This window comes from Dipodomys spectabilis, unplaced genomic scaffold (genome assembly GCF_019054845.1).
Source record: "Dipodomys spectabilis isolate Male_0828 unplaced genomic scaffold, ASM1905484v1 ptg000366l, whole genome shotgun sequence".
NCBI lineage: Eukaryota > Metazoa > Chordata > Mammalia > Rodentia > Heteromyidae > Dipodomys > Dipodomys spectabilis.
In genome coordinates this window covers 668,245-696,116 of record NW_024871043.1, presented here as the reverse complement: position 1 = coordinate 696,116, position 27,872 = coordinate 668,245, and the positions used below count along the sequence as shown (strand labels likewise).

The following is a 27,872-nucleotide window of genomic DNA, read 5'->3' as shown; positions in this document are numbered from 1 at the left end:
TGTGTGTGTGTGTGTGTGTGTGTGTGTATGTGTGTGTGTGTATGTCTTGGTTGTGGGGCTTGAACTCAGGGCCTTGGTGCTGTTTTTGAGCTTTTTTACTCAAGGCTAGTGTTCTACCACTTGAGCCACAGCTCCACTTTGACTTTTTTTGGTGTTTAATTGGAAAGAGGAGATAGGAATCGCATGGAGTTTCTTGCCCGGGTTGGTTGTGGACCACTATCCTCAGATCTCAGCCTCCTGAGTAGTTAGGATTACAGGTGTGAGCCACCAGTGCCCTGTGGAAGGGTTGTTCTGAGAAAATGATCCTTTACTCCAAGGCCAGATTTCTTACCTATGACCCAGATTCCAGATCTAGAAAGAGCCAGATCCCCTTCCCCAAGAGGATCGGGCTGTCCCACCCATGAGTACTTTAGGAAACAAGGCCTATCCTTCTTGGTTTCAATCACAGACCCTTAAACTCACCTCCAGTCTATCTTAGCCACAGGGCTGCATTAGTCATAGCTATACATAGACCCTCACCCCTCCAAACAGAGGTTACCTGTCTTAATTCCTATGGCGGGGATGTCAACCTCAGCACCGTGGTAGATTCTGAAAGGCTCCTGGATTTCCCTCCCAGCTCCAGAACAAAGCCTTCCTGCGCAGGGAATTGCTGGGAGACTGGCTTATTTGTGACTCGAAGACACAGTCACAAAACTCAGTTGCACTGGAGATTATAAAGGCACCGCTGAAACTCAACTCCCAAACTATGGTTAGTCTGGGAGGAACATTCTGCTTAGTTAGGGACAAGCTGAGAGAAATAGCCATCAAGAGTCCTCAGGAAAGAGTTGACAGCCTTGGTTGCACAAGGGAACTGGAACAGCCTTGAATCTCAGCTTGACTCCCTGTCACCTGTGGGGAGAAAGAGCTGCCTGGCCAGGAGCCCATAAGGAGACCTGGTGCCACTGACAGGCCACTGCCTTAGGCATAGAAGCAACAACCCCTCAACTTGGTTCCAACCCCTGTCAGACTCAGATTATGTCAATCCCTAGACAAAAATTCCTTCCCAGTGACCTAGAAGAAGGTGCATGCATCTGCAAATGAGGGAACAGACCTGAGCTCTGTGTGCCTCCAAGTGGGCCTTTATCCCACCCCCACCCCCTGCCCCTTCCATCCTGGCTTTGGTCTTAGGAACCAGATAGGACTCACCCCACTTGGAGCCCCTGGCCACAGGTTTATCAACAGTGATCCCCAAGTGGGTCTCAAAGCAGATCTAACGGATGACCTTAACCAGAAAAAAAAATCAGTTTGTACTAGTTCTGTCGAATGCACAGACATCAGTGCAAGGCTGCACAAATAACCAAGAATCAGGCTAAGTGGACACCACCAAAGACAATTAATGAGGCACAAGCAAGCTAGCACTGAAGAATTGGAGACACACGAATCAATCACCTGAAGGAGAATTTGAAGACTCATCTTCAGTGAGAAGTACGAAAACCCACCAGATGACATGGCCCGAAGCAAACAAGCTGGGAAAACTTCTTCTCTAGGACGGAAACAAAGATGCCTATTCTCATGGCTCCTGCTCAACAGAGGAGTGGAAATCCTAGTAAGAGACTGGGGGGGGGGGGAGGGGGAGAGAGAGAGAACAATAAAAGGTGTCTAAAGTAAATTAGCTTTGCTTCCAGGTGACTTGATTGCTTTTATGGAAAACCTTAAAGACTTCAACACACATCCACACATACATACAGACAGACAGACACACACACATACACACACATACTCCTGTTAAAACTGATAAGACAAATTTAGTAAACTGTAGCTGCAGGATGCAAAACTAACCTATAAAAATCAGTAGCGTTTCTACATACAATTAGCTATCAAAAAAAGAGAGATCCAGGAATGTATTCCCATACATAATAGTTAAAAACTAAAATCATACCAAAATGAATTCCAGGAAATGGAAACATGTTATTTTTTGTTGTTGTTGATGCTGTTGGAGTTTGTTTGTTTGTTTTTTTCTTTTTAAGGAAGTCAGTGGGGGGTGCGGAAAGGGAGGGAGTAGGGGTGAACAAATACAATCATGCTATTCAGTATACACTACATAGAACACGAACTGTGTAACTTGTGGGCAGTAATGGGAGGGCGGAACTGAGAGGAAATGAAGGAAGGGGTAACATTGTCCAAAAAACAAACACACTCCTTACCTGACTTATGAAATGATAACCTCTCATAACCATGAAATTATGCTAAAAAATCAGATAAATTAGGAATACATTTAACTATAGCAAAAGCTATAAACTAATGAAAGACATGAAAGAAGACACAAGTGAATAGAAATGGTCACTTGATTCATGTATCCGAAGAATCAGTATAGTTAAACTTTTCATAATATACCCTTTTCCCTCCCTACCAATATTCTAGGATGCTTCTCTTTCTTTCCCCACTGCACGGGCTCTTCTAAGGCGACTCACCTCCCTGATTAGCTATTTGTACTCCAGTTAGTGCATCCACCAGCTTGCATGCGTACCTGGTGAGTCGCGTATGGCTGTGGTGGTGGGCACACGTGGGCCCCAGCGCACAGTCTGAGTGGAGTGGACCCCTTAGGCTTTGAAAGTGGTAGAGACAGAGCTGAGTGAGAAGAGCTGCATGTGGCAGAGATCTCTGCCCCAGTCAGTCAAAGTCCATGATGGGAACAGAGAAAACCACAGCAACTCCTTCAAAGCCCCCGTCCCCCACCCTGCCCCCAATAGACAAGAAAGAGACCCCTGAGTAGGGCAGGATTTTACTACTGGTCACAGCTCCTTTCGGAAAGTCTCTGTGGTGTGAATCTAAACGGCACAGCCCAGCTCACACCTGTGATCCTCATTACTCAGGAGGCTGAGATCTGAGGATCCAGGTTGAAGCCAGCCTGGGGCAGGAAAGTCTTATCTCCCATCACTGAGAAAATAGTGCTGTGGCTCTAGTGGTAGAGCACAGAAGCTCAGGGAGATGTTGCTCAGGCCCTGAATTCAAGCCCCAGTGCCAGCACACACACACACACACACACACACACACACAATGACACAAGCCAGAGGGGTGCCAGCAGATTCAGAGCACAGCACAGTAGTTTCTAAACTGGGAACAGAAAGGCACCCGCATACATAACAATAGACTGAGAGTGGACAAGATCCTGCGAGGGGGACACATGAGAAGTGGGTAGTTGTTGGGAACTGTGGAGTTCATTTACACTCTCTATAATTAGAATTTAAGTTGATATGCCTGTGAACCAGCCTGGGCTCCAAACTAGAAGAACCAGTTAAGATTTAGAGGTGGGGGGGGCGAGGGAGGGAGGAGGGAGAGGGAGAGAGAGCATATATGAATAAATGTCTCCTGAGAGCAAATAAGTTACCTTTTCTTTTTGCCTTTGTCTTTTTGATCTTATTTTTTTTTTGCATATATGTTTTAGGTATTTTTGTTCCTCTTGCTTTTTTATTTACTTGACATTTTTTCTCCTTTCCTTCTCCCCATTAGTATATGTGAGCCACAACAACCACTTTTCAACCATCCATCTTTAGGCTTTTCTTTTCCTCCCCCACAGTTGTTTATTCTTTTTTTCCTCCATCTATAGTTTGACTTTGGCTTTCCTGCTATTGAGCTATGTGCTCTGAGGAGTTTCTTTCCTTATCCCCAGCCTCCTCATCTAGAACGTGGCAGAAGATTCTAAGATACCTCTTCTTCCGGTGAGCATTGAACTTGATGCTATGTGTAAAAACACCATCACAAAGATGCCTATAATAGCTCTATATGATGTTCTCCAAACCACTAACCTCAGGGCTGGGTTGTAGCTAGCTACACAACACTTGCCTAGCATGCATGAGGCCTTGAGTTTGATTCCCAACAGTAAAAAACCAAACAAACCAAACAAAAAACTCAAGAAAAACAACACAACAAAAACCAAATAAGTCGGGGCCTGTGGCTCACACCTATAAACCTAGCTATTCAGGGGCCTGAGATCTGAGAATCCAGGTTTGAAGCCAGCCTGGGGAAGAAAAGTCTGTGAGACTCTTCAATTAACTACCAAAAAGTTAAAAGTGGAGTGGTGGCTTGAGTGATATAGTACTAGCTTTTGGTTAAAAAAAAAAAAAAAGAGCTCAGGGACAGCACCTAGGCTCTGAGTTCAAACCCCAGGACTAACACATGAGCCCCCACCACATATAGCAAAAAAACAAAGCAAAACAACCCCCCCAAGCCTCTGTAGTACCCAGAGTCTTGGAGCCCCCTGTAGACCACCAGAGACCTTGGACAACGCAAGTGGCAAAGAGTCGTTTATTAACGAACTCGCGAGCACGGACCTCATGCACACCGTTGTAGGGGTGTTAGCAAGAGGCCCTGAACAAAGGGTTACAGCACCTTTTATACATTTTAAGGTAGGGGCAGGGCCCCAGTAGACACTCACAGCAAATCACTATGCCACGCGGGAAATTTTGTAACACTCTTTGTAAAATGATTGGCGCGGGGTGACTCAAGGGGGCTGGTTGCTTTGGATGATAAGGGTTAGGGGAATTCTCATAGGTGGTCATTATCTCGGGGTCCAGTTCCCGGAGGAAGATCCGGAATATGTGTTAGCCATTGTTCCAGACTCTGGGAATGTCTGGGGCTTGAGGTCAGCATTATCTATCACGGTGGTTACATTCTTTAGAGTTTGTTGACACAGACCTATCTTTATACTTTAACGTTAGCAAAAGCAAGTTACAGAAGCGAAGTCAGCAGTTAGTGACTGCAAAATGGGTGCATATAATTCTCAGTTCTTCACCTCAAATCCCTGCTAAGCTCAAATGTTTATGCACAGAGACGCTAGTTCAACTTTGACCTAGTCCAAAGTATTTTTTTTTTCTTTTAAACTTAACAACTCAAACCCAAGTTGTTTATTTTAAGAGTAAATGAGTGAAGATTTAAAACAAGTGCCTGACACCTTGCCTGCCCTCAATCGCTGACATGAATAGTTTCAAATAGGAGAGTGTCGGAGGGATCCTGACTCACACATGGGTGTGAAGCCCGGATAGACTAGGGAAAATGAGGAATGGGAAAACTTACAGCAAATACAGAGGATATCCCTTCATGCACTTCCCCTTAAGATTTAAGGGAACAAAGTCATTTAGGGGAAAATGAAACAGGATAACCTGAGGAAAATGAGGCCTGGTGAAGACAACTCAGAAATATGGTATTTAGAAACATAGGAGTGCCCGCTTGACTTTAAAGAAAGACAAGAGGATACATTGCATCCTGAGGGATGTGTTCCTCACTCCGAGAATGAACACTTGTCTGACAGCATGTATGCATTCCCAAGGGGAAAGAAAACCATGGGTCCCCAAACTTAAGCTACCTCTACTTATCTCAAGGATAAGGATGTTTTGTGGCACGGTGTATTCTTATCTGCAAACTCAGACAGTAACACCAGGTGTGACTCCAGCAAAGACAAAGCACCTAACTAACTATCTTTACCCAACTTTGAAGCCGGATCCCCCTGCCTTTACCCTATAAATGCTCCAACAGCCCAAGGAGCGCGCGCTCTCTCTCTCCCCTCCCTGTGAGACCAACCACCCACACTCTGCTAGAGTGTTCCCTTACCCTTCTGAGTGTTTGTCTGCTTTTCGTCTGTTTGTCTGCTTGCCTGCTTGTTTATTTAATAAAGCTCCGCCAAGTTTTCTTATCACGGTGATTTGTCCAGAAATTCTCATTCTGAGATCAAAGTCAAGGACCCCAAGTGAAGAGTTCCTATTTGTAAAGGGGACCATCACTAAACCTCACCTCCATCTGGTGACAGGTGGGTGCAGGCCCAAGGCTCACGCTGGCTTGTTGAGTGATTTCAAGGTTGCACAATGGAAGGAGGCTCAGGGAGAAATCATTTGTCTTCTCAGAAATACAGAAGAGGATAACCAGACCCACTTGGTCTGGGGCTTCTTCTAGAACAAGCTCCAGAAGACAAGCTATGGAGCCTTACCCATTCAGGAAATGTCTGTCTTCAACCATCAAGTAGCCAAATAGGAGCACCTTCTTCTTGGAGAAGGATCAGGGGGGAATCCAGAGACACCATATACCCAGGGTGACCCCATGAGGACACATAACACTCCCCCTGCCCCCCCCACCTCCCCCCTACCTCCACCCCCCTCTTCTATTCCAAGCTGCTGGCTTCCAGGAAACAAGGCAAAATAGGAGGGAATCTCTGACTCTCTAATCCATCCTCTCCCTCCCTCCTTCCCCGTCCTCCCTTCCCTTCCCTCTCCCTTTCCCTCTTTCTCTTCCCCCTCTTCCTCCCCCTCCTCTTCCTCCTCCCCATCTCTCTCTTTTGGGGATGACTCAGGAATCTAGCTCCATTCATTCGAGCTCACCTGCATCCCACTCCATTCCCTCTGGCGTCCCCTGCTGTTGGCTCTTTAGACAAAGCATCAAAACCTAAGTCTAACCTTTAAAAATAGAAAAAGAGAATTTGCCCAGCCCAAATGAAGGCTAGAAAGCTGAAGTGTATAAAGAAAAAGAAAAACAGCCACCACCACATTGCTTTGGTAGATGTGATTTTCCTAAAGGAATGTTTAAACATTCTGTTTATGGGTGGGCAGCATTTACCAGCGGGGCCATCCCGGGTTATTTGGGAGAAGGGGAGCGCGCAGCCACCCTGCGCGCAGCCCCGGTTGGATTCTGGGTGAGTCCCTAGCAGCATGAATTCCAGCTTTGAGGACCTATGTGTGAAGTTGAGGGCCCAGATACAGAGCATGCGCATGGCCTTGGCTGGTGTTGTCAGAGGGTGAGCTGTTCTGAGACTGGTCTGTCCTGTCACCTCCCGAATCCAGACAATACACCCCTCTCTTTCAGCTAAGCCCACTTCCCTTCAACCCAAGCTTACCAGAGACTTCTTATAGAGACATCTTCCCTGACACCCCAAGATCCTCTCAGACCCCCACAATCTTTCCTTTGTGGCATTTATCACACTCATTTCCATTTTCTTGTATTCTGTGATGAATAATATCCTTAATCTCTCTACTGGGTTAATTATGGTAGTAATTGTGTCACACCCTCACCATAAACCAAATGTTTATGTTGGAGGTGTGTGTGTGCGTGTGTGTGTGTGTGTGTGTGTGTGTGTGTGCGCGTGTGTGTGTGTGCCAGTGCTGGTCCGTGAACTCAGGACCTGAGTGCTATATCTTAGTTTTTTGATTTTGTTTTTTTTTCAAGGTTGCTACTTGTACCACATCTCCACGTCCAGCCTTTTGGTGGTCAATTGTAGGTCAGAGTCTCCCAGGCTTTCCTTCCCTGGGCTGGCTTTGACCTGCAATCCTGAAATCTCAGCCTCTTGAGTAGCTAGGATTACAGGCGTGAGCTACCAGTGCCCAGTCATTTGTTGAAGTGTTGGATTCCAAGACCTCAGTGTAAGAACCAAACTAAAGCCGTTTTGTGACAGCTTCTAACAGTTAACTTGTGCCAATCCCTAATTCTTGTTCTGAGTTAATGCTGCAAAGGTTGCAAAAATGAGTTAAACAATAACATGTCTGTCCAAAAATTTTGGGAACTGTTATTTAAAGATTGCAGAACACCCCAGAACAGGATGGTTTGGAGACCCAGTCAGCAGAAGATTAACCACAGGAGATGTCAGCCTCAATGGTCAAGCAGACACCTGGTCCCTGACCAATTAGAATCGAACTTGTCCCTAAACCATAGCATTGCTGTAATTTTGTGGTTTTTGCCTTTATAAGCCCAGCTATATTGTTGCTCGGGGACCCCCTCCCTTCCTCTGCTGTTTCTGGGGGTACAGGACGAGGCCAGAGCCTTGGCTTGTTAAATAAACCTTGCATTTTGCAATTCGGGTTGCCTGGTCTCTCGGTGGTCATCAGAAGGTCTCTGGGACTTGGGTATAACACACTCAGAATGTGGCTGCATTCGCAGAGTGAGTCTTTAAAAAGGTGGTTGAGTTGAAGGTCCTGAGGGTGGGCCTTAACTCATCAGCACAAGACAGGTGTCCTTAAAGATAAAAAGGAAAGAGCTGGCGTGAAGACAACAGAAGGAGACAGCCATTTGCAGTGTAAGGGAGACTTGAGAATGGAACCAACCTGCCAACACCTTGACTACACAGACTCAAGCCTCTGGAACTCTGAGGAAACAAACCTTTGTTGCTGGGGCCCCCTGGCTGGTGATTCCAGGTCACTGCAGCCCCTCCCCCAGAACTCATACAGGTGGGGACTGGGTTGGTTTTGCTTAGTAGACCCAATCCCAAGTAGCCACTCAACACATGTTCACTAGAAAGTGAGGGTTGGTGCTGGTGGTTGGGTAGTGTACTGGGTTGCTTTGGGTTTCTGTTAGCTTCTACCTGGCTCTTCTCAGACATCTTGAGCCTTGCCTTTTAGTTTCAAGGCCTGAGACCTGGCTCTAGGTCTTTGTGTCCTTTCAGCTTAATTCACAACCCACCAGCTTCTGAGGATGAAGTATGGGTCCAGGAATGGAGAGACAATCACAAAGTAGAGAGTGTGGTTTTGGAAGATTCTTTCTTTCAGATAACTTTTCCTTTTTATTAATTAGTATATTTTAATTGTACAAGAAAGTTTCGCTGTGGTATTTCCATGCATGCGTAAATTGTGCTTTGATCAGAATAACTGAAAATTGATCTCCTGGTATTTCTTCCTTCCTCAATTCCCAGGAACATTACTACTAATAATTTAGTGTGTTTCCTTTCTGTTGTTTTTCCAACTACATCTTTTCCTTTATTTTTTCACAGTTCTGTGCAAATCATTTCATACTAGTTTTTGAGCATAAAAATAGCTTTTTTAAAAAAAATTCTAAGACATGATAAACTTCCCTTACACATTTTTATAGCTGTATAATATGTAGGCTATTGAGTTAGTTCACTTGGTTAGTCTTTTTCTTATTGTGTTGACATTGATTTTTTAAAAAGAAATTTAAACAATGCTGCAGTGAATTTTTTTTCTAGTCCTGAGCTTGAACTCTGGGCCTGGGTGCTGTTTTTCAGCTCTTTTGCTCAAGGCTAGCACTCTGCCACTTGAACCACAGCACCATATGGCTGTTTCTGTGATTAATTGGAGATTAGAGGCTCATGGACTTTCCTGCCTGGGCTGGCTTCGAACCCTGATCCTCAGATCTCAGCCTCCTGAGTAGCTAGGATTATAGGCATGAGCCACCAACACCTGGCTAATGCAGTGAATGTTTTTGTGCGCCAATTTTTACAGTTTGAATCATTTCTGTTGAGGTGATTTTCAGAGAGGGGATGTCTAAGCTAAAGAATATTGCCAATTTTACAGCCTGGATGGTATAACCCAATGATTTCATTCCCAGGAGTCAAGCTTTGAATCGTCCAGTGCTAGTAAGGGGCACCAGGGTTATGGTGTCTTGTTTTTCTTAGAAACAGCTGAAAGCTCTTAATAGAACCCAAAGGAAGACATTGAGGACACTTCTAGACAGCATTTTCTAGACTGCAGTTGTCTGTGTGCCCTGGGTCCACCATGCTCTTCCAGAACTTTCCAGGGTCATCCTGTGACTCTGGAGATGTGAATTTGGAAGCGATGTCTGTGGGCTCCTCCTCTTAGACTCTTCAGGGCATGATGGAGCCTTCCTAGGGTTGTTCTTCATCTCCCCCATTCTTGGTTTCTCAGTTTACCCCTTTGGATCTTTCCAGAAACTGTCTTGGGCAGTTCTGAAATAAACTCCACCTAATGACCACAAAAGCAAAAACACTTAGAAACCATCATTTCCCAGAAAGACTTTTTCCTCCCTTCGGTCTTGACAGACTCACTACCTTGGTCCACTTAATTGGACAGCTTCCATGATTCTAGGGTTTTCCATAAGAGAAGACAAAAAAATAAATCAAGACAGCCAGAGCCTGGAGCATGTGGTCCAACTACCTTTGCCCATCAACTCTCTGTCGCTTCTAACAGTCAGAACAAAATGAGCTATGGGGAAAGCCTGGTGAAGAAACAGAAGACTTAAGCAACAATGGAGTGGGTAGGGTTGGTGTGGGTCTCCATCTCCCCAGGATCTGGCACAGAGCCTGGCCCTTTAGGAGGGCGTAGGTAGCATGTACCCAACTGTTTTCCTCAGGTTCTATGTCCCAGAATTCCAGATGTTTACCTTCCTGGGGTATTTGTATGGGGCAGTTGTCTTTTTCACATGCTCCTGGAGTTCCCTTGTCAGCGCCTCTGGTTCGTGTGAGCTATAGGCAGGAGTAAGGACTATAAACGCCTTCACCACCTGCAGAGAGAAAAGCCCAGAAAGGCTCAAACCTTTGGTAGCCATGCATTTATTTTCCTTTTAGCTAGCTCAGTGAGTAAGTGTTCACATCTATCTACCACTCTGTCATGATCATCTACCAGGTCCTTGGGTCTAATCGATGAAGTGGACAACATTATTTTTCTCTTGTCTGTCCAGGACCAACAACTGGAAACATTAGCCTCTCTCTCTTTCTCCCTCTCTCTGTCTCTCTCTTTCTCTCTGTATATGAGGTGTGTGTGTGTGTGTGTGTGTGTGCGCACGTGCACGCACACGCACACGCGCACATGCCAGTTGTGGGGCTTGAGCTCTGGGCTTGAGTGCTGACCCGGAGCCTTTGTGCTCAAGGCTAGTACTCTACCACTTAAGCCACATCTCCACTTTTGGCTTCTTTCGATAATTAATTGGACACAAGAATCTTGCAGACTTTCCTGCTTGGGGTTGATTTGAATTATGATCCTCATATCTCAGCCTCCTGAGTAGCTAGGATTATGGGTATGAGCCACTGGTACCTGGCAAAACATTGGCTTTTTAATGGAATGATTTAAGAGCCTGACCTATTTCCCACTCTATTCCCTATACTTGTTCTGTCACTTTTTTTGGGGGGGGGAGGAAGTCAAAGTTGTTTGTCTTAACAAGCAAGCACGTTGGAGAAAGGAGATTCATACACTCCGCTGACCATTTCCTTCTGTTTTTTCCAGATTGGATATGGGTTCAGAGAGACAAGATTGAGGACAACACCACCACTTCTGAAGGCAGCTGGGTCTTTTAAAGTAATGTTTGCAGTTAGCAAGCATAGAGTGGCTTTCTTCTGTCCTAGGCATCCTAGGGACATTCTGCACCTTTTTCTGCCTATGCTCCTTTTGCAGGCTACCCCCTGCCTTGGAAGAAGAGTCCTAGACTCATTCTCAACAGAAGATACCTTCTGATAGATATCAAAAGTCAGCATGGAGGTACAAACCTACAATACCAGCTTCTGAGGTGGGAAAAGGAGGATCACTGTTTGAGGCCAATTTGGACAAAGTTAGCAAGACTTGTATTTCAAAGGCAAGCCAGGGGTTGATTTGTTATTCAAGCTCCATAGGAGGTGGAAGAAGGAGAATCTTGTTTTGAGGCTAGTGAGTAGGAGACCCTATCTGAAAAAGCCAACTCAAGTTGAAAGGATTGGGGGCATGGTTCAAGTGATAGAGCACTTATGGGTCTAGTAATCTAGTAATCTGAGTTCAACCCCCAGTAGCACCAACACACAAGGGGCTTGTTTGGTTGTTGGTTCATGCTGACAGTAAAACTTGCCCACAAGATCTTGTTCAGGTGTAGTTCACTGTCCTTGTGTACTTTTTAGAAGTGGGAGGGTCACTATCTCACTGTGAGTTTGTGTTCACACGAATCTAGTTTTCAAGAAGCTCTTCCTTGACTGTGAAAATCCCCAGATGTTTATTGAGTACTCATTATGTGACAGGCTGTCTGCTTTAAGCAGAGTGCAGGTGGTCATGGCTCCAACTCTGGTTAATTCAGTTGCACTTCCCCCGGTGTGATTTCTCTAACACACAGATGAGCATCACACCACCTTGTTCTATCATAGTTCACTCAATTTTTACCAGAGTAAAACCCCCCTCCACAAGGGGCTGCTGGATAAGAGTTTAGTGTGCACCCTCATAATCTGGTCTGATTCAGTAGCTCTGACTTCAGTCTACCAACCTACAATGTAGGCTGGTACAGCTAAGAACAGCCCGGGGACCAGATTCTGAGAATCTATGCATACAAAATGTATGTGGCCCTAACTTCCACAAGATAACAACTTCATGTTTTTGGATTATGTTGTATGTACAGCCAGAGAAAAATGTAGAGGTCTCTCTAGAAGTAGAACTTCCTCTTGTGTCTCCTCTGCTGAAATATCTCCTATAAAAACTCGACGTGTTACATTTGGTCCCTTTTTTCCCTGGCATTTCCAGGTCATTTCATAAGGGGGCGGGGTAGATTTACATAGTTGGCAATTCCCTCGGGTTAACTATCCCTCCTCAGTTAGAACCATGAGTGACCATGACTAGTGAGCTCCTTATATCTCCCCTGCAAGTTAGCAAGGACTTTGACTGGACAGAGTGTATGGCAGAGCATCTGCGTCTGCATCTGCATCTGTATCTGCATCCATGTCTGTATCTATATCTGTATCTGTACTTCATTTATATCTGCATCTGTGTCTGTATCTGCATCTGCATCTGCTTCTGTATCTATATCTGTATCTGTGTCTGTCACTGAGATCTCCTACCCATTGGGCAGCCTCATGAGGATCATTTAAAGTTGGTTATTTGTCCATTACGTGCCTCTAGAGAACATTCATACCTTGCAAGGCAGGCGAATAGAGTGTAACGAAAAGAAATGTGTGTTCACTGTGGCAGTCCAACTTGGTAGCACTGGAGAAGAGGGAGATATACGGGGATTCTGGAGCTTCCTATAGGATCTGTTGGTTGCTAATAGGCATAGCCCTGGGCTGGACTGGTTACCTCTCCCCGGATGGGGTCTGGGCTGCTGACCACAGCACACTCCAGGACAGCTGGGTGCTCAGCAAGGACACTCTCTACCTCGACGGGCCCGATCCGGTAGCTGGAAAAGAAAACCAGATTCTTTCAGGTGGCTTTCTTCCCCCTCTCCTGTCCTCCTGAGAACTTCAAAGGGAAGAAGAGCTCGAGGTCTTGACCTTGAGGAGTTGATCACATCGTCACTCCTCCCCAAGAACCAAAAGTAGCCATCCTTGTCCATGAAGGCTCGGTCCCCTGTGATGTAAAAGTCTCCTTGTTCTGACGCAGCTGTCTTCTCAGGATTGTCCTGAAAGACACAGAAAGCCTGAGAAGGAACAGCTGGGAACAGCTGTGGGCCGGTCACTGCCTAGGGAGTGTCATACAGGAGGCTGGAGAGGCTTCAACACGATGTCTTCTCTGTCTTCCCGGCTGAACAGGCAGCCACAGTCTTGTACATTTGTGCTTAATTAGAAAGGAAATGACAGAAGGAATCAGGGTGGCCACCCACGCCCATCCTTAGAAGGGCTCCTAGGAAGGAAGGCTGAATGGGAAAGGGGGTCATGTGGGGGGCATTGGCTCCGGATAAAAAGAAGGCACTGACCTCAGAAGGTAGAAATTGAGGGGTACTGAAAGGCCCATTGGTGGCAGGCAAGGAATAGAGGAAAAATGAAAACAAAACAAAAAAAAAAACAACCCAAAGGTCAAACTGTGAGGCTAAAAAAATTAAAGATGGGGAAAGAGCGAGAGAAGGGGTGACATTGTCCAAAAAGAAATGTATCGATTACCTGACTTTACGTAATGGTAACTACTCTGTACCTTTCTAATAACAATGAAAGATAAATAAATTTAAAGGTGCCCCTATCCAGATGACTGCCAAGCCCATGCATGGGAAAGTGGGTATTTATGTTCCATTTACATGAAGTTGTTTTTGGAAGAAAGCAATCAACAGATAGTGGGAAAATTTGATCAATTTGTTTGTGGGGGGGTCTGTGGTAGTAGAGTTGGCTACCAGGGGGTACAGAGATCTCTTGGAGGTGGGGTGATAGCAATGTTCTCTCTTTTAATGGTGGTGTATACATTTGTCAAAAATTGTTGACCTATGCATTTAGCAGGGGTGTGATTTAGTGGGGGAAATCGTCTTTCCATTAAAAAAATACATTCAGAGGAACAAACAAAAGTAAAAAGAAAAGGTAAGCTCTTAGTGCCTGGTAGTATATCTAACACAAAATCTGTAAGCTATGTTCCCAGAAAACTGACATGTCACTCTTAGAATATTAACAAATATAAAAATAAATGGAAAAAGAGGATGACTAAGAAGGTTGATTCTGTCTGAGTTGATTTATAGATGCAGTAGAGCTCCAATTGAAATGTGAAAACAAAAAGTTCTTGTGGAACTGGCCACATCGATTCCAAAAATGTATATGAACAAGAAACAAAAGACTAAGAACATGGATAATTGGAAAGAATGGAAAACTTGGGGGAGGCACCTGCTCTATAAAGCACAAAAAGTCTGTCTTTCTGATCTGTCTACAAAGAATGCTGCAGTCCACATCCATGCATTTGTTTGATAGTTCACTTCTCTAAGAGAAGACATGAAATCTTACATTGGATATAAAGTTGGCGTGGGTAGATTAATTTAATTGGCAGGAGAGGTTTCAGCTGTTTTGGAAATGCCCCGATGTGAATGTGAAACATGCCTACTTATTGTCAGGGGAGGGGGGCGGGGAACGGTACGAGTTTATCACATCTCCTGACCAATCATCTTCCACAGATGGCTCTATTAACTTTCCTACATCCCATAATCTTCACACAGTGATCTGATGTTTTTCTCTTGATACTGGTGATAGAAAGGGAGAAGGGTGATGTCAGCACATATTCTTGTCCAGAAAATAACTTCACAAATTACTTTAGTACCAGCTTTTTGGAATAATCAGACCCCCAAGGAGGTCTGATGCAAGTTCCATGAGTTATGCTATATACCTAGAATTATGTCAATTATTGCTTATCTTATTAGAAGGAAATACATTTATTTATTTATGTTTGGTGCTGGTCATGGGGCTTGAACTCAGGGCATGGGCCTTGCCCTTAAGCTTTTTTTTTGTTCAAGGCTAGCACTCTACCACTTGAACCACAGTTCCACTTGCAGCTTTTTGGTGGTTAATTGGAGATAAGAGTCTCATGGGCTTTCCTGCTTTAGCTGGCTTTGAACAGGAATTCTGAGATCTCAGTCTTCTGAGTAGTTAGGATTCTAGCACGAGCCACCAGCACCTGGCTAAATAAACTAAAAATTTTTAACAGTATTCTTGCTGAGTGTGATTTCTGTGTTGTTGATGGTGGTGGTGGTGGGGTTCTCATAGGTTTTGTTACAGTGTTTGTGAATTTAAATAAAATAAAACAAAAGATTAGTTCTCTGCTAAAATACATCATTCCAAATCCAAATGGGCTGGTTTTTATCTGCTATTTCCCATAGTGTGGCAGACGATAGCTTAGAACACATATGATGCAGAATTTCTACAAATCAGCGTTTCTTACTTGAGGAGTAAACCTGCATCACCTTAAATTCTGGTTTAATGAGACAGAGGTAGCGTGAAAGCATTAGTAACGGTTGCTAATCATTGATCAATAATAGCACCTTACCAATAATAGCACTAACCAACCTCATGCAGCCACTGCATAGGCTACTCACATAGACTTTGCATGCCAAGACTTGGCATGTAGGAAGGCCTGTGGAACCACCCACGCTCTGCCACTTACCACATAGCGATGGAAGAAACAGAATGGCCGGGTGGGTTTGATGCGCACAGCAACATTCCCCTGTTCTCCAGGAGGCAGGACATTGCCCTGATCGTCCACAATCTGACGAACAGATCACAGGATGACGTTGGAGCCACTAGCCATGCTGTGCTCACTCACAGTGGTACCCACAACGACACCCACAGCCTCCTACCTGCACATCATAAGGTGGAAATGCTTTCCCCATGGATCCGGTCTTGATCATCATGTCTTTTTGGTTGGCACAGATTACAACCTGGAGAAAAACAAGTACCCATTAGGAGAAGCCTCTTCCTTGTAGCTGCTTTCCTGGTCCACTCCTTTCCCTCACTTGCCATTGGATGCTTTCTTCTCTTTACTCCCCTCTCTTCCTTTCTAATGGCTTTCTTCTTCTTTTCTTTCTTCCTCATTCTCTTTTTTTTCTATTCTTTTTCATTCTTTATTTTTTTATTCTCTTCTTTTTCTACTTCCCCTTGTTCTCCTTCCCTCCTTCCTTCCCTCCCTCCTTTCCTCCCTCCCTCCCTTTCTTCCTCCCTCCCTCCCTCTCTTCCTTCTTTCCTTCCTTCCGTCCTCCCTCCCTCCCTCCCTCTCTCCCTTCCTTCCTTCCTTCCTTCCTTCCTTCTTTCCTTCCTCCTTCTTTACCTTGCTTCTTCTCTGCTTCCTACAGTCAGTAAACATGTGTTAGTACACTAATGGAGACTTATACACCATCAGCAGAACATATCGCTAAGCCAAAAGACGTAGTTGATCCCCACATCTCTGCTCAGATAGCTATAAGGGACACTGCTTAAGATTTGAGGTTCTACTAGGAATAAATCTGTGCTGTTCTGGTAGAGGAAAACAGCCTCTTTAGCCAAGAGAGCTGCTTTGCTCGTCATAATGTGATTGTGAAATTACTGAACTACTTTGTGTGTGTGTGATGGTGGTGGTGGGGGGGGGGGGTCATAGGGCTTGAACTCCAGGCCTGGGCACTGTTCCAGAGTTTTGTGCTCAAGGCTAGCACTCTACCATGTGAGCCATAGCACCCCTCCTGGTTTTCTGGTAGCTAATTAGAGATAAGACTCTCATGAACTTTCCTACCCAGGCTGGCTTTGAACCATGATCCTCAGATCTCAGGATTACAGGTGTGAGCCTGGTGCCTGGCTGCTAAACTACTTTTAAGCCAAAAGGAAGAAAGACTGGTGGAGTTTCATGATGAGCATTTCCCCTTTGGGGCAGGGAGATCCTTCACAGGTGTCAGGGACTGGGAAGTCTGAAAGGCCAGAGGCGCCAGCAGGGGATAGGGTAGGGTGGGCAATGACTCTCTCTGCAGGGCGGAGGGCTCAAGTGTAGTGTCCCTGGACACAGCACTCACAGTTTCTGACTGCCCATAGCCTTCATGCAGCTCCAGGCCGGTCTGGCTCTTCCACCGTTCCCTCACATCAGGGTTGAGGGCCTCTCCTCCCGTCACACAGTGCCTCAGGCTGGGGAACTGATACCTTTCTCAGAGGAGAAGACAAGAGCACCTGAGATAGGGCCCCAACCCTACTCGCTCTGTACTGCTGCTGCCTGGGTCCAGACGCTCCAGACAGCAGCAGAGAGTGCACTTCCTGCTTCCCAGTCTGCCCTGGGCTCCTCCTCCTCTGACTTCGCAGGCATGATCCTTAGGGGCAGACCAGATGGTTTGTTAAAAAGAACCAGTCCTGTCTGAGTTTGAAATAAAATTGAACCTCATGTAGTAGGTTTTGGCCTGGCCTGGTAAGTTCCAGGTCAATTGATCCAAAATAATTTATCTGCAAACTGACTGACTGATTATAAATTTGTGGAGATCGGATTGAAAAAGAAGATTTAAAAATTTGAGATAATTTGATTAGCCCTCTAAGAATTTCCATATAAGATGATGTTAAGTGAAATGAACCCCAAGATAGGGACACAAGCAGTTTTTTTTCTTTCTTGTTATTGTTTTTAATGTATTTAAAATGTACTATGTGATTTCTTTTGTTTGTTTCTTTTGTATGTTCTTTTCCAAAGGTATAACCTGTGTTTCACTGTATTTGATTCTGGTGCCCTGTATCTTGTATATACATTTTTCTAATTTGGGGAGGGGAAGGGAAATAAATAAGGATACAGGTTGACCCATTGTAACAATGAGATATACAAGACACTACGTTGCAAACAAACTTTACAACTTGGGGGGGGGGGAGGGAGGAGCTAGGGAGGTGGGAAGGGAAGAGAAGGTAGGGGAAAAACAAAGGAGGAGGTAACAATGCTCCATAGGAAATGCACTCACTACCTTACTCATGTAGCTGCAACTCCTCTGTACAGTATTTTTACAATAAAAGATCATAAAAAAGAATTTCCAATTCTAATAAATTGTCCAACAAAATTCCTAAAGATATTAAATAAGCAGTAAAACTGTGTTGTCTCGACAAGCTATTCAAATTATTTTGTTGAACTTTGGGGGTGACAAATTATTCAAGGTGTAAAAGAAAAAAAAAATCAGTGAGTGCAAATTTACTTTTAATCATTTTTTTCTGTACCTTGGGATCAAATTGGTTGGGCTGAGTTACCGTATGGACAAGTACCATTGAACGAATTATTCAGAGATGGTTACAGGAAGGGGGATGAATGGAATTTCTCCCTACAGAGTAATTTAATCCCTTGAGTCATGTAAGAAGTCCCTCTTTTAAAAAAGGCACTCCATGGTCAAAGACAGCTTAGAAAAGATGAGGCGTATGAGGACAACTTCCCTATGCTTTGGGAAAGGACAGAAAAGGGCCTAGTTTAGGGTCCATAGACTCCTGAGCCATGTTGACAATCATTCCAGTACCTGCGCAGCTAACAGAAGACTTTGGCTCATAGAGGTAAGTCATCCAATGTGACATCACCTTCTCATTCATCCCCAGAGGCAAGCACACAGAGATTGGCTGGCTCAGGTTAGTCTGAGGTAGGAGATGGCACATCTGTTGTGCCAGGCTTGTTAGTCCAAGGGGTGATGAATTCCCTTTTGTAACTGGCTAGTTGCAATCCCATAGTTTCTCATTTCACAATTGCATAGATGCAATCATCACATTTTTGTGGGGCTAGCCCAGGGGTGTGTGGCAGGGAGAATGCCCACTTCAGTGTTGACACTGCAGATGGCCTTAAGTCAAATCTATGCAATTAAAGTGAAGTGTGAATTCTTAGGGGCCTGAAAACTATCTTTGAGGGGTGTCTACAAGTATATGTATGCTTTTGTGTGCATGTGTAGGAGACACCAGACAGACAGACATAAAGACGGAGAGAGCTGGGCAGAGAAAGAAAAGCATAAGAATACAGAGACAAACCAGGTGCCAATGGCTCATGCCTGTTATCCTAGCTACTCAAGAGGCTGAGATCTGAAGATCATGGTTTAACACCAACTCAGGCAGGAAAGTCCGTGAGATTCTTATGCCAATTAATCACCAAAAGAAGCCAGAAGTGGGGATACAGCTTAAGTGGTAGAGCACTAGCCTTGAGCAAAAGAAGCTCAGGAACAGAGCTTAGACCCTGAGTTCAAGCCCTAGGACTGGTGTGTGTACACCCATGCGCATGTATGTATGCATGCTCGCGCAAGCCCGCACACACAGACAGAAGCAGAGAGGCAGAGAGATCAAGTTGTAGTTAGAGAGTGGGTCTGCATGTGGGATCCCAGAGCACACATTCACACACATGGGCCCTCAAAGCACAAAATGGATGAGTGGTACCTGGTCAGGTCCTCCTGCACCAGCAGCCGGAAGAGGGTAGGGACACAGCAGAGTGAGGTTATTGGGAACCTGGAGAGAGTCTACAGACAACAAAAGAACTTTACTTAGAGTCTTTGGGATGGGATTTCATGGAAATAGTGTGAACTGAGTCCATTTTCAAAGGAGGGAAGTGGAAGACAATGCATAGATGGTATTCAGCCTCCAAGATGGCGTCCAGTGACCTCCATCTCCTGGTACATTAGTGCCCTTGTGGGGGTCCATTCCCTCACTGCACCATGGTTAGTTCCTGTATCATAGTGTGGGGTGGAGGTGATGCTCTCGTTTGTGAGATTAGGTTAGATGGAGACGATGACTCTTGACTTTTCTCCCTCTCTTGCTCTACTCACGCTGGGAGGAGACAAGTGGCCATATTGTGAGGACACTCAAGCTGTCCTCTTGATGAGTGTACCCATGAAGGACTGGAACTCTGGCCAAAAGTTGATGAACAATTGACTGTGAAAGCTACACCTCAGATTTGAGGCAGGAACTAGATTATGGGAAGCTCTGGTGCCTTTTGGGTTGGTATAAGTATGGAGGAGCTAAGGATTACCAATCTAGGCCTTTTCTCCTGCAGCCTTGGAGCCTCTGCATCATTCATCTCATTCACACCCAACCTGGGAGAGGCGTTTTAGTCTCTTACATTCAGGATAAGTTTGGTATCCACTCGAGGAAGCTCATGAACAAAAATACAAGATCCATTGGACCAGGCAGAGAAGTAAGTCCAGGCTGCCTTCACCCAACCAGTGTCAGTTGTGTTCCAGAAGATTGATGATTCAGTCAAGGCTACCCAGTGCCTGCCCCAAAAAATGAGAGAAAAGAACACCTCTAACTTTAAGAAGGATCATATTGTCGGTGCCCCTTACCTTCAACTCTGACCACATGGAGTACTCCCTTAATGCCTGCCTAAATGACACAAGACCTATCAACTCAACTACTCTCCAAGGTATTTATTGATTATAGGGTTTAAAGCTTTTGTTGTTGTTGGCCCTGGGGCTTGAACTTAGGGCCTTTAGCTTTTTCACTCAAGGGAAATGGAGAGGGAGCTAGAGAGTTATTGTGTCATTTCTGTTTGGGAAGATTTTCTTTCCCCCTAAAGTTCAAGAGATAACGGCAGCGCTGGTTGTAGGACAATGACGATAGTAATGAAAAGATACTGGATGATGCACTTAAGAATGGTTTACATGGAGGAGGAACAGAGAAATGGAGAGAGGGAAGGTGGGTGAATGGTCACTGTAATCAAGGTCCACGTGTGAAACTGGAAGCAGACAACTTGACAGTGTAGGTAGGGTTGGAAAAGATGGGGGTGGGGGGAGGGAGGATGATGGGAGGGGTGACATTGATCAGGATGCATTGTACTCATTAATTGATATGTAGACTTGAAACCATTTTGTGTAATTATTCAAAGGTAATAAAAAGTAGATAAAATTTATAGTAACAACAACAACAATGTATAAATGGTTACACATAGTGCTTAGCTTTGTGGGATTGGTTTTTGTCACTCAGCATGATTCTAGAATATCTATCTATCTATCTATCTCTCTATCTATCTATCTATCTATCTATCTATCTATCTATCTATCTATCTATCTATCTATCATCTATCTTTCTATCCCATAAGTTCATTCCTTCTCAGACATGGGGCTTGAACTTAGGGTCTGGGTACTGTGCTGTCCCTGATTTTTTTCATTCAAGGCTAGTGCTCTACCATTTTGAGACACAGCTCCATTTCCAGTTTTCTAGTGGTCAACTGGAGATAACAGTCTCATAGACTTTCCTGTCCTGTCTGGCTTTGAACTGTGATCCTCAGATCTCAGCCTCCTGAATAGCTAGGATTATAGGCATGTGAGCCACTAGTGCCTGGTAGTTTATTCCTTCTTTACTGCTCTACTCCAAGTTTGTCTCTCTCCTAGACAAGTGTCCCCAGTACCTTCCACTGGCCACAAAACCCAGACCATAGCTGCTGTGGGAATGCTCCACCATCTTGGGGTTCCCTGTAGTTCCACTGGTGAAGTAAATGGACAGGGGATCTTGGCTCTTGGTCCTCACACAGTTGTGCTTTGAAGATGCCTTTCTGGAAAATGCAGAAACAAAACAAAACAAAAGCAACAACTAAGCTGGTAACAACTCTTAACAGCCAAACCAGTGAATACTACCAGTAGTATTCTTTTTTCTTTTGTTGGTCGTGGGGCTTGAACTCTGGGCCTCAGCACTGTCCCTCAGCTCTTCAGTTCAAGGCGAGCGCTCTATCACTTGAGCTACAGCGCCACTTCCGGTTTTCTGGTGGTTCATTGGAGATAAGAGTTTCACAGCTTTTCCTGCTTGAGCTGGCTTTGAACTGCGATGCTCAGACCTCAGACTCCTGAGTAGCTAGGATGACAGGCGTGAGCCACCGGCGCCTGGCCAACCAGTAGTATTTTAACAGCAAAGCTCCTACAATTTCAACAAATAGCATGCCTAAGATGCCATTGGGAAGAGTTCCTACTATGTATTAAATGCCTTCTATAGGTTATCTCACATAGCCTGGTTAATAGCCATAATAACAAGCTGGGTGCCGGTGACTCATGCCTATAATTCTTAGCTACTCAGGTAGCTGAGATCTGAGGATTGTGGTTTGAAGCCAGCTTAGACAGGAAAGTCTGTGAGATTCATCTCTCCGGTGAACTATTCAGAAAAAGGCAGAAGTGGAGTTGTGGCTCACATGGTAGAGCACTAGCCTTGGACAAAAGAAGCTCAAGGCCAGGGCCCAGGCCCAGAGTTCAAGCCCCAGGACTGACAACAAAACAAAACATATAACAAATGTCACCATTATAGAGACCAGTGGGGCACCCAGAAGAGAGTGACACATCCCATCTTGAATGAATGAGTGACTGTGAGCATGGAGGAGTCTTGGGGACCCCAGGCCAGCCTAGCTCCCACAGTGAGTATTACTCTCCCATTACCATTTTCCCCCATAGGGCAACCCAAAATGCATTGCATGGCTTGTTCCCTAAAGGGGAAAAGGCCCTGACTTCCTTCTTGTTATGATTGTCCTGGAGAACTTCAACTCACTGCAGGAGTTCCCTGAAGTTCATCCAACCTGGATGGCTGTTGTCCGACACCAGTAGCTTGGTTTGGAGGGAGGGGCAGTCATGGCAGATGGCATCAACCTGTGGAACCAGGGCATCACTGGTGATGATGGACTTGGCCCTGGATGCCTGCAGTCGGTACCTGAGGTCCTTCTCTGTCAGCTGGGAGATACCTGGGATCATGATGATGCCTGAGGTGAATGCAGAAAGGGCAGACATCAGATCTGAGCGTGAGCTGGAGAGAGCTGGACAGCTAGGTCTGAAAGATGCATTGCTCACGGAATTGAGAAAATACATGGGAAGAATGTACACACATTAGGCTCTGTTTCATTTCATCCTAATGCCCTGGGGTCTAGTTCTGTCTATTACATCACTGATGGGCCCCTGAGGTACAACCAACCTTGTAAGTTCTGGGCACAAGGGATGAAGCGAAAATGGCATCCAGGATTCACTTCGCTTGGTCCTCTGAACCTCATGGAAATCGCAAAGCTCCCTAACTAGGAACTCCAGCCCCGACTCACTGACCTGCCCGCATACAAGCCACGGTGACCAGCCACCACTCCGGAAGCCGTGGTAGTACGACCATCATTCTGTCCCCAGACTGTAGGCCGCACGCGCTCTCCAGGACATTGGCTGCCTTCCTGGATTGTTTGCCCAGCTCTTCAAAGCTCCACTTGATCTCCTTTCCCGTGCCACCTACCCACCAGAAAGCTGGGTTCGAGGGCCGGTGCCCAGCCTAGACAGAGGGGTAGGCAGAAAAGAAATAGAAGCCACTTGTGGAGGATTTTTTGCTTGCTGATTTTTAAAATACTGTTTTTCACAATAGTTAATATGCTGGTGTAAATTCATAGTGTTTGAAAATGAGATTGATAAAGAAAATGAGATTGATAAAGAGTGATGCCCTGACTCTTCATCTGACTTGCCTAAGCGACTAGTAATTTTATTAGTTTCCTGCATATCCTCCTTCAGGTCCCTTAAACAAACGTAAGTCTGTTTTTACATGTCACTGTTTGTATGTTGTTTGTCTAATCCAGCAGCTCATGTAGCCACAAAGTTAAAACAATGACTTAAAATGGTTTCTGGCTGGGTTGCTGGTAGCTCGCGCCTGTCATCCTAGATACTCAGGAGGCTGAGATCTGAGGATCACAGTTCAAAGCCAGCTCTGGCAGACAAGTCTGTGAGACTCTTACGTCCCAACTAACCACCAAAAAGCTGGAAGCGGGACTGTGGCCCAAGTGGTAGAGCTCCAAACTTGAGCCAAACAGCTAAGGGCCAGCACTCAGGCCCTGAGTTCAAGCCCTAGTATTGGCACACACAGCCCTTAGGGAAATGACTGGGGCCATTTGGTTACTTCCTGATTAAGTTCTGAGTTAGGCCACATCCATATAACTTATAAATGGGGTCACAGTCAAACCATAACTGCTTGAAAATAAGGCTTTGCAAAGGCTCCATTGTGTTCCCTCTGTGGCCACCAGCTTCAGTGGGAATGAATGAGGGGGTACTGTTTCCCAAGGCTGTGGGGTATCTGGGAACTGGGCACTGGAACCAAAGATGTTAACATGTCACCAAGCTCTTTGTACTTACTGAGATCCTACCAGTAATGCTAATTAAACACTTTCTAGGTTACTGCAGCCTCTGGGTAGTTTCCAGAGTTCTACAAACAGCAGCAGCAACAACAACAAAATTAACAAAACTACTCATAACTTTTACGGGGTTGTTGCTGTCATTGTTGCTTTTTTGAAGCAGAAAAAAAAAGGGTGATAATCTTTAACCCATCATTTTTTGCTGATGAGGAGAAGTTTTCTGAAAAATGTTCCTTAGGCCTACTGTGGTGGTTCATGCCTGTAATTCCATCACTTGGGAGGCTTAGTCTACACAGGGAGACTCCAAGGCTCAGCTCAGTGGAACATCTTGCTGGCACTAACTTTTCCTTTGGAGCTGGTCTAGTACATATGAGTCCTTGGCTTCTGTTCTTACTGCTGCAAAACAAAAGAAAAAAAAAAAGAAAAGAAAAAGAAAAGGTCCCCTTGTATGGCAAAAAGAAGCATCCTGATTCTACATCTCACACACTTCCACCCGTCTCTCACAGTTCCACATGGCAGACAGATGTTGGATCACCCAGCATCTGAGATCTAGGACACTTGGGACCAATGTACATTGTCAAGGCTGCTTTAAGTCTTCTTCCTCTTCACACGGGCTTCATTGGCTTTGTAGGTTATTACTGTAGCTTCTGGCAATAGTAGACAACTTTTTAAACAACTTTATCATCAGTTTGACATCATTAAGTGCATTTGAAATAGGACTTCGCATTCCCTTATTATCAACAAAAGAGGACTATCATGTCACATGGATACAACACACATGCACGCACACAGCAGGCATAGATAAAGGAGGGGAAAAAACCACACAGAGACATAGAAAAATCAGACTTAGTTTGTTCAGTGCCAACCTGTTTATCCACTGTGACCTGTGAAGCTTTACTCGGGGCTCTGCTCCCTCCTTGTTTAGAAGTGAAGTACATGAGCACCACTAAAGTAGTGCAGACAGGATAGCAGCAAAAAACAAATTTTTTCCCCTGCATTTAAGGGGATGGGTTGAGAGGGAATGAAGAGAGGGCTTCATATTTTGTGGTGAGGTTGGGGCTCAGGATAAGAGACACCTCACAATCCCGCAAGATATGCATGCCGCCTAGCACTAGATCCTAGCCACGCCTCCACCAGTCTTTAATGCTAACATGCAAAGTTCTCCAGTAAAAATGCTCAAATGTTGTCTTTTTTTTCTGATATCAGTCATAGGGCTTCAACTCAGGGCTTAGGTGTGCAGTCCCTGAGTTTTTTTTTCTCTCTCTCAAGCTAGCACTCTACTACACAAACCACAGCTCCACTTCCAGTTTATTGGTGGTTAATTGGAAATAAGAGTCTCACGAACTTTACTGCCCAGGCTGGCTTCAAACTGTGATCCTCAGATCTCAAGCCTTCTGAGTGGCCAGGATTTACAGGTGCGAGCCACCAGCACCCAGCCATATAAGTTGTCTATAGTCTCGAGTCTCTCTGTGACGCCCAAGTAGGCAGGCTCAACTTTACCTTTTCCAGCCGACTCCACACATCCAGCACATCATGTGCAAAGTTGAAGTACTCAGGCACAGGCTGCCTCCCAAGGTTGATGGCCTCCCAGGTGGCCGTAATCTCAGGGGCAGGTGGAGGTGGGGGCTGCCCATGAACCCCACAGACACCCCAGGGGCTCCTCAGTGCCCGCAGGGCCAGGCCTTTCAACCACAGCTTCATGGTGTTCGCTGCCTGTTGACTGTCACCAAAGAGAGAAGAGAGACCGTTGTCCTGAAGGCTGGGTTTTGGGGGATTGGGAAGAACCCCCAAGGTGGCCGGAGCCCCTATGGACTCAGCTCTGCCTGGTGGCACTGAGGTCCAGCTCTCCCAACTCTCCCTGCCAAGGTACCCATCCTTGGAAGATAATCCCTCCAGCATCACTAATTTTCTTGTTACATTTTAAAGAATTAAAAAAATACATTTCAGGGGTCGGAAGCAGGGCATAGATGGTAGAATGCCAGCCAGTGAATAAAAGTGTCAGTTGTGAGTTTGAGTCCTGTTCTCACTCAAAACAAAACAAAAACAAAGAAAAGAAAAGAAAAAAAAATTGAATATGATTGCTATAGGGCAAGGGTTGTGGGAGAAACTGGAAGGGAGGAAAAGAGAGAATAATGAGAAATGAATATGGTACAAATATCTATCTATCTATCTATCTATCTATCTATCTATCTATCTATCTATCTATCTATCTGTCATCTACCTACCATAATGAAACCTGCTAAAATGATTAAAAAGTAGGGGGAGAAAAGTCAGGTTAAAGAAAAAGTAATATAGAAAGAGTGAATGTAGCCAAAGTACATGATATGCATATGTATAAATATCATGGTGAAACCCATAACTTACGCTGTAACTTTTTTTTTAAAGGAAAGGGGGTTGAATTTGAAGGGGGGCAAGGCAACGATGTGGGATTGAGTGCACCTGCTGTGGGGGGCAGGCCTGTCTCGTGCCATTGCCACAGGCATACAACAAGTCTCAGTGAAGAAAATCCATGTCAGTGGACAGTAGACCTAGTTAGGTAAGCATTTTCAGCAGACTGGATTATTTTTTTTTCTGAGAATCTTGTCATTTCAATTTGATTTTTATGATCTCCTGTGAGTAGAAGGCATGTTAATCATTTCAAGAAAAGTAAAGTAACATACTTATTTGAAACTTTAACTAACCCATGGGAATTGCCTATATTTCTGGGGGTGGGGAGGTAGTGGCACTTGTAGTGATGTGTTGTGATAGGATCAGGGTAATTAAATATCTGCCACCTCCAACACATCACTTGTGTCTGTTCACAACACTCAAAATTCTGTCTGCTAAATGATTTTCTCTAACATTTTTGGTGAATTCTGAACTGTCCTGGTGAAACAGGGATGAAGTCCTTGGGTATCCCTGACCTGTGCAATCAAAATGTGAGCTGTATATGCAGCTTAGAATTTTCTCACATCTTCATGCAGAAAAGAAAAAACAAACAAGAAGCAATGACTGACTTTAATGATAACAACACATCTTATTTAACCAGTATGCAAATAGCACTATCATTTCAACATGGATTCTGTAGGAAAAGAAATGATTGAAGAAACAACTAGGCACTGTTTTTTTTTTTTTTTGCTGTTGTTGTTGTTTTGCACTAAGTCCTTGAAACAAGATGAGTCTTTTAGGATCCTGTGTCAAGTTGGACCTATCGCTGATTTGGTATCTTGCTGCTCAGAGTTGTGACCTAGGGACGGGAAGCAGAATTTGTGCAGAACATGAGACGCTTTACATGATCCTACATGTCTATCAAGTTCAAGAGTAGTGATCTAAGAGCTGCCCCTAAGTAGAGCTCCCTTGGCCAAATTCTCTATAACAGTAACAATAACAACAATAATAAATGCAATGGTGATGATAAAGTCTTGCCACAAGAAAAAACCCAAAAACATCACAACTCCTGTCTTTGTGAAGGGTTACTGGGTAACAACACGTGGAAAGCACTGTAGCAACATGATTTCATTAAAGCTATATGACTTCTCCATGTTGCCAATGCTATTTTCTCCAGTTTGCTAATAGACACAGGAAGGCCTATGGCAGGGGGAAGTGGCTTCTGTGTTTCATCTCCCAGGCATGTCTAGGCCCTGGCTGAGGCTGTGATCTCCCTCCCCCAATTCCTCTCTCTCCTCCTCATGGCCCACAAACTCTGCTCGAGCCTTTTCCTTGCCCTCCCACGCCTGGATCTCTTGACATCCGTTAACTAGATTCCCCCGCAGTTTTTCTCTTTGTCTCCCAGGACCATTTCATGCCCTCCTAATCAGCGGCACCTGCCACTGAAAGATTTTACCAACCCCCCCCCCCCCCCCTTACCTTGTTCTTAAAGCCAGGAAATGTAAAAAGGCATCTGTCTTCCGCTTCAGCACAAGAGTTGTCTAGGTTTTCTCAGGACACTGAGGAGGGGAAGCTGTTGATTCCAGCTCTCAGAGGGAA

The 27,872-nt window shown here is 44.9% G+C and overlaps 1 protein-coding gene across 3 annotated transcripts; it reads right to left on the bottom strand.

The window, feature by feature from the left end:
* Positions 1-120: 120 nt before the first annotated feature.
* Positions 121-27,872, bottom strand: Acsm5 (acyl-CoA synthetase medium chain family member 5). 3 transcript variants are annotated; one of them, XR_006145270.1, is made up of 15 exons: positions 27,751-27,872; positions 25,407-25,624; positions 22,849-23,059; positions 22,307-22,514; positions 21,186-21,329; positions 19,899-20,052; positions 19,220-19,299; positions 16,870-16,993; positions 15,691-15,771; positions 15,498-15,599; positions 12,923-13,050; positions 12,729-12,828; positions 10,090-10,209; positions 9,422-9,671; positions 121-131 (listed from the first exon to the last, which is right to left on the bottom strand). XR_006145270.1 is itself a non-coding variant. In XM_042666648.1 (14 exons), the coding sequence occupies exons 2-14, from the start codon at positions 25,605-25,607 to the stop codon at positions 9,588-9,590; spliced, it is 1,737 nt and encodes a 578-aa protein (XP_042522582.1). In that variant the 5' UTR covers positions 25,608-25,626; positions 27,753-27,872; the 3' UTR covers positions 9,084-9,587. The 3 variants fall into 3 exon arrangements, 2 of the variants coding, with proteins under 2 accessions (XP_042522582.1, XP_042522583.1); XM_042666648.1 differs by lacking the exon at positions 121-131 and having other exon boundaries at positions 9,084-9,671; positions 25,407-25,626; positions 27,753-27,872; XM_042666649.1 differs by lacking the exons at positions 121-131; positions 9,422-9,671; positions 10,090-10,209; ... (6 more) ...; positions 19,899-20,052; positions 21,186-21,329 and having other exon boundaries at positions 22,303-22,514.

Bases quoted from the DNA above. Each gene is read 5' to 3' on its own strand.
- Acsm5 (XM_042666648.1), bottom strand. From the start codon at position 25,607: ATGAAGCTGTGGTTGAAAGGCCTGGCCCTGCGGGCACTGAGGAGCCCC. The intron at 22,515-22,848 runs GTCAGTGAGTCG...CATTCACCTCAG, and splicing joins CGTGGCTTGTATGCGGGCAG to GCATCATCATGATCCCAGGT. The intron at 20,053-21,185 runs GTACTGGGGACA...TTTTTGGGGCAG, and splicing joins GGTTTTGTGGCCAGTGGAAG to GCACTGGGTAGCCTTGACTG.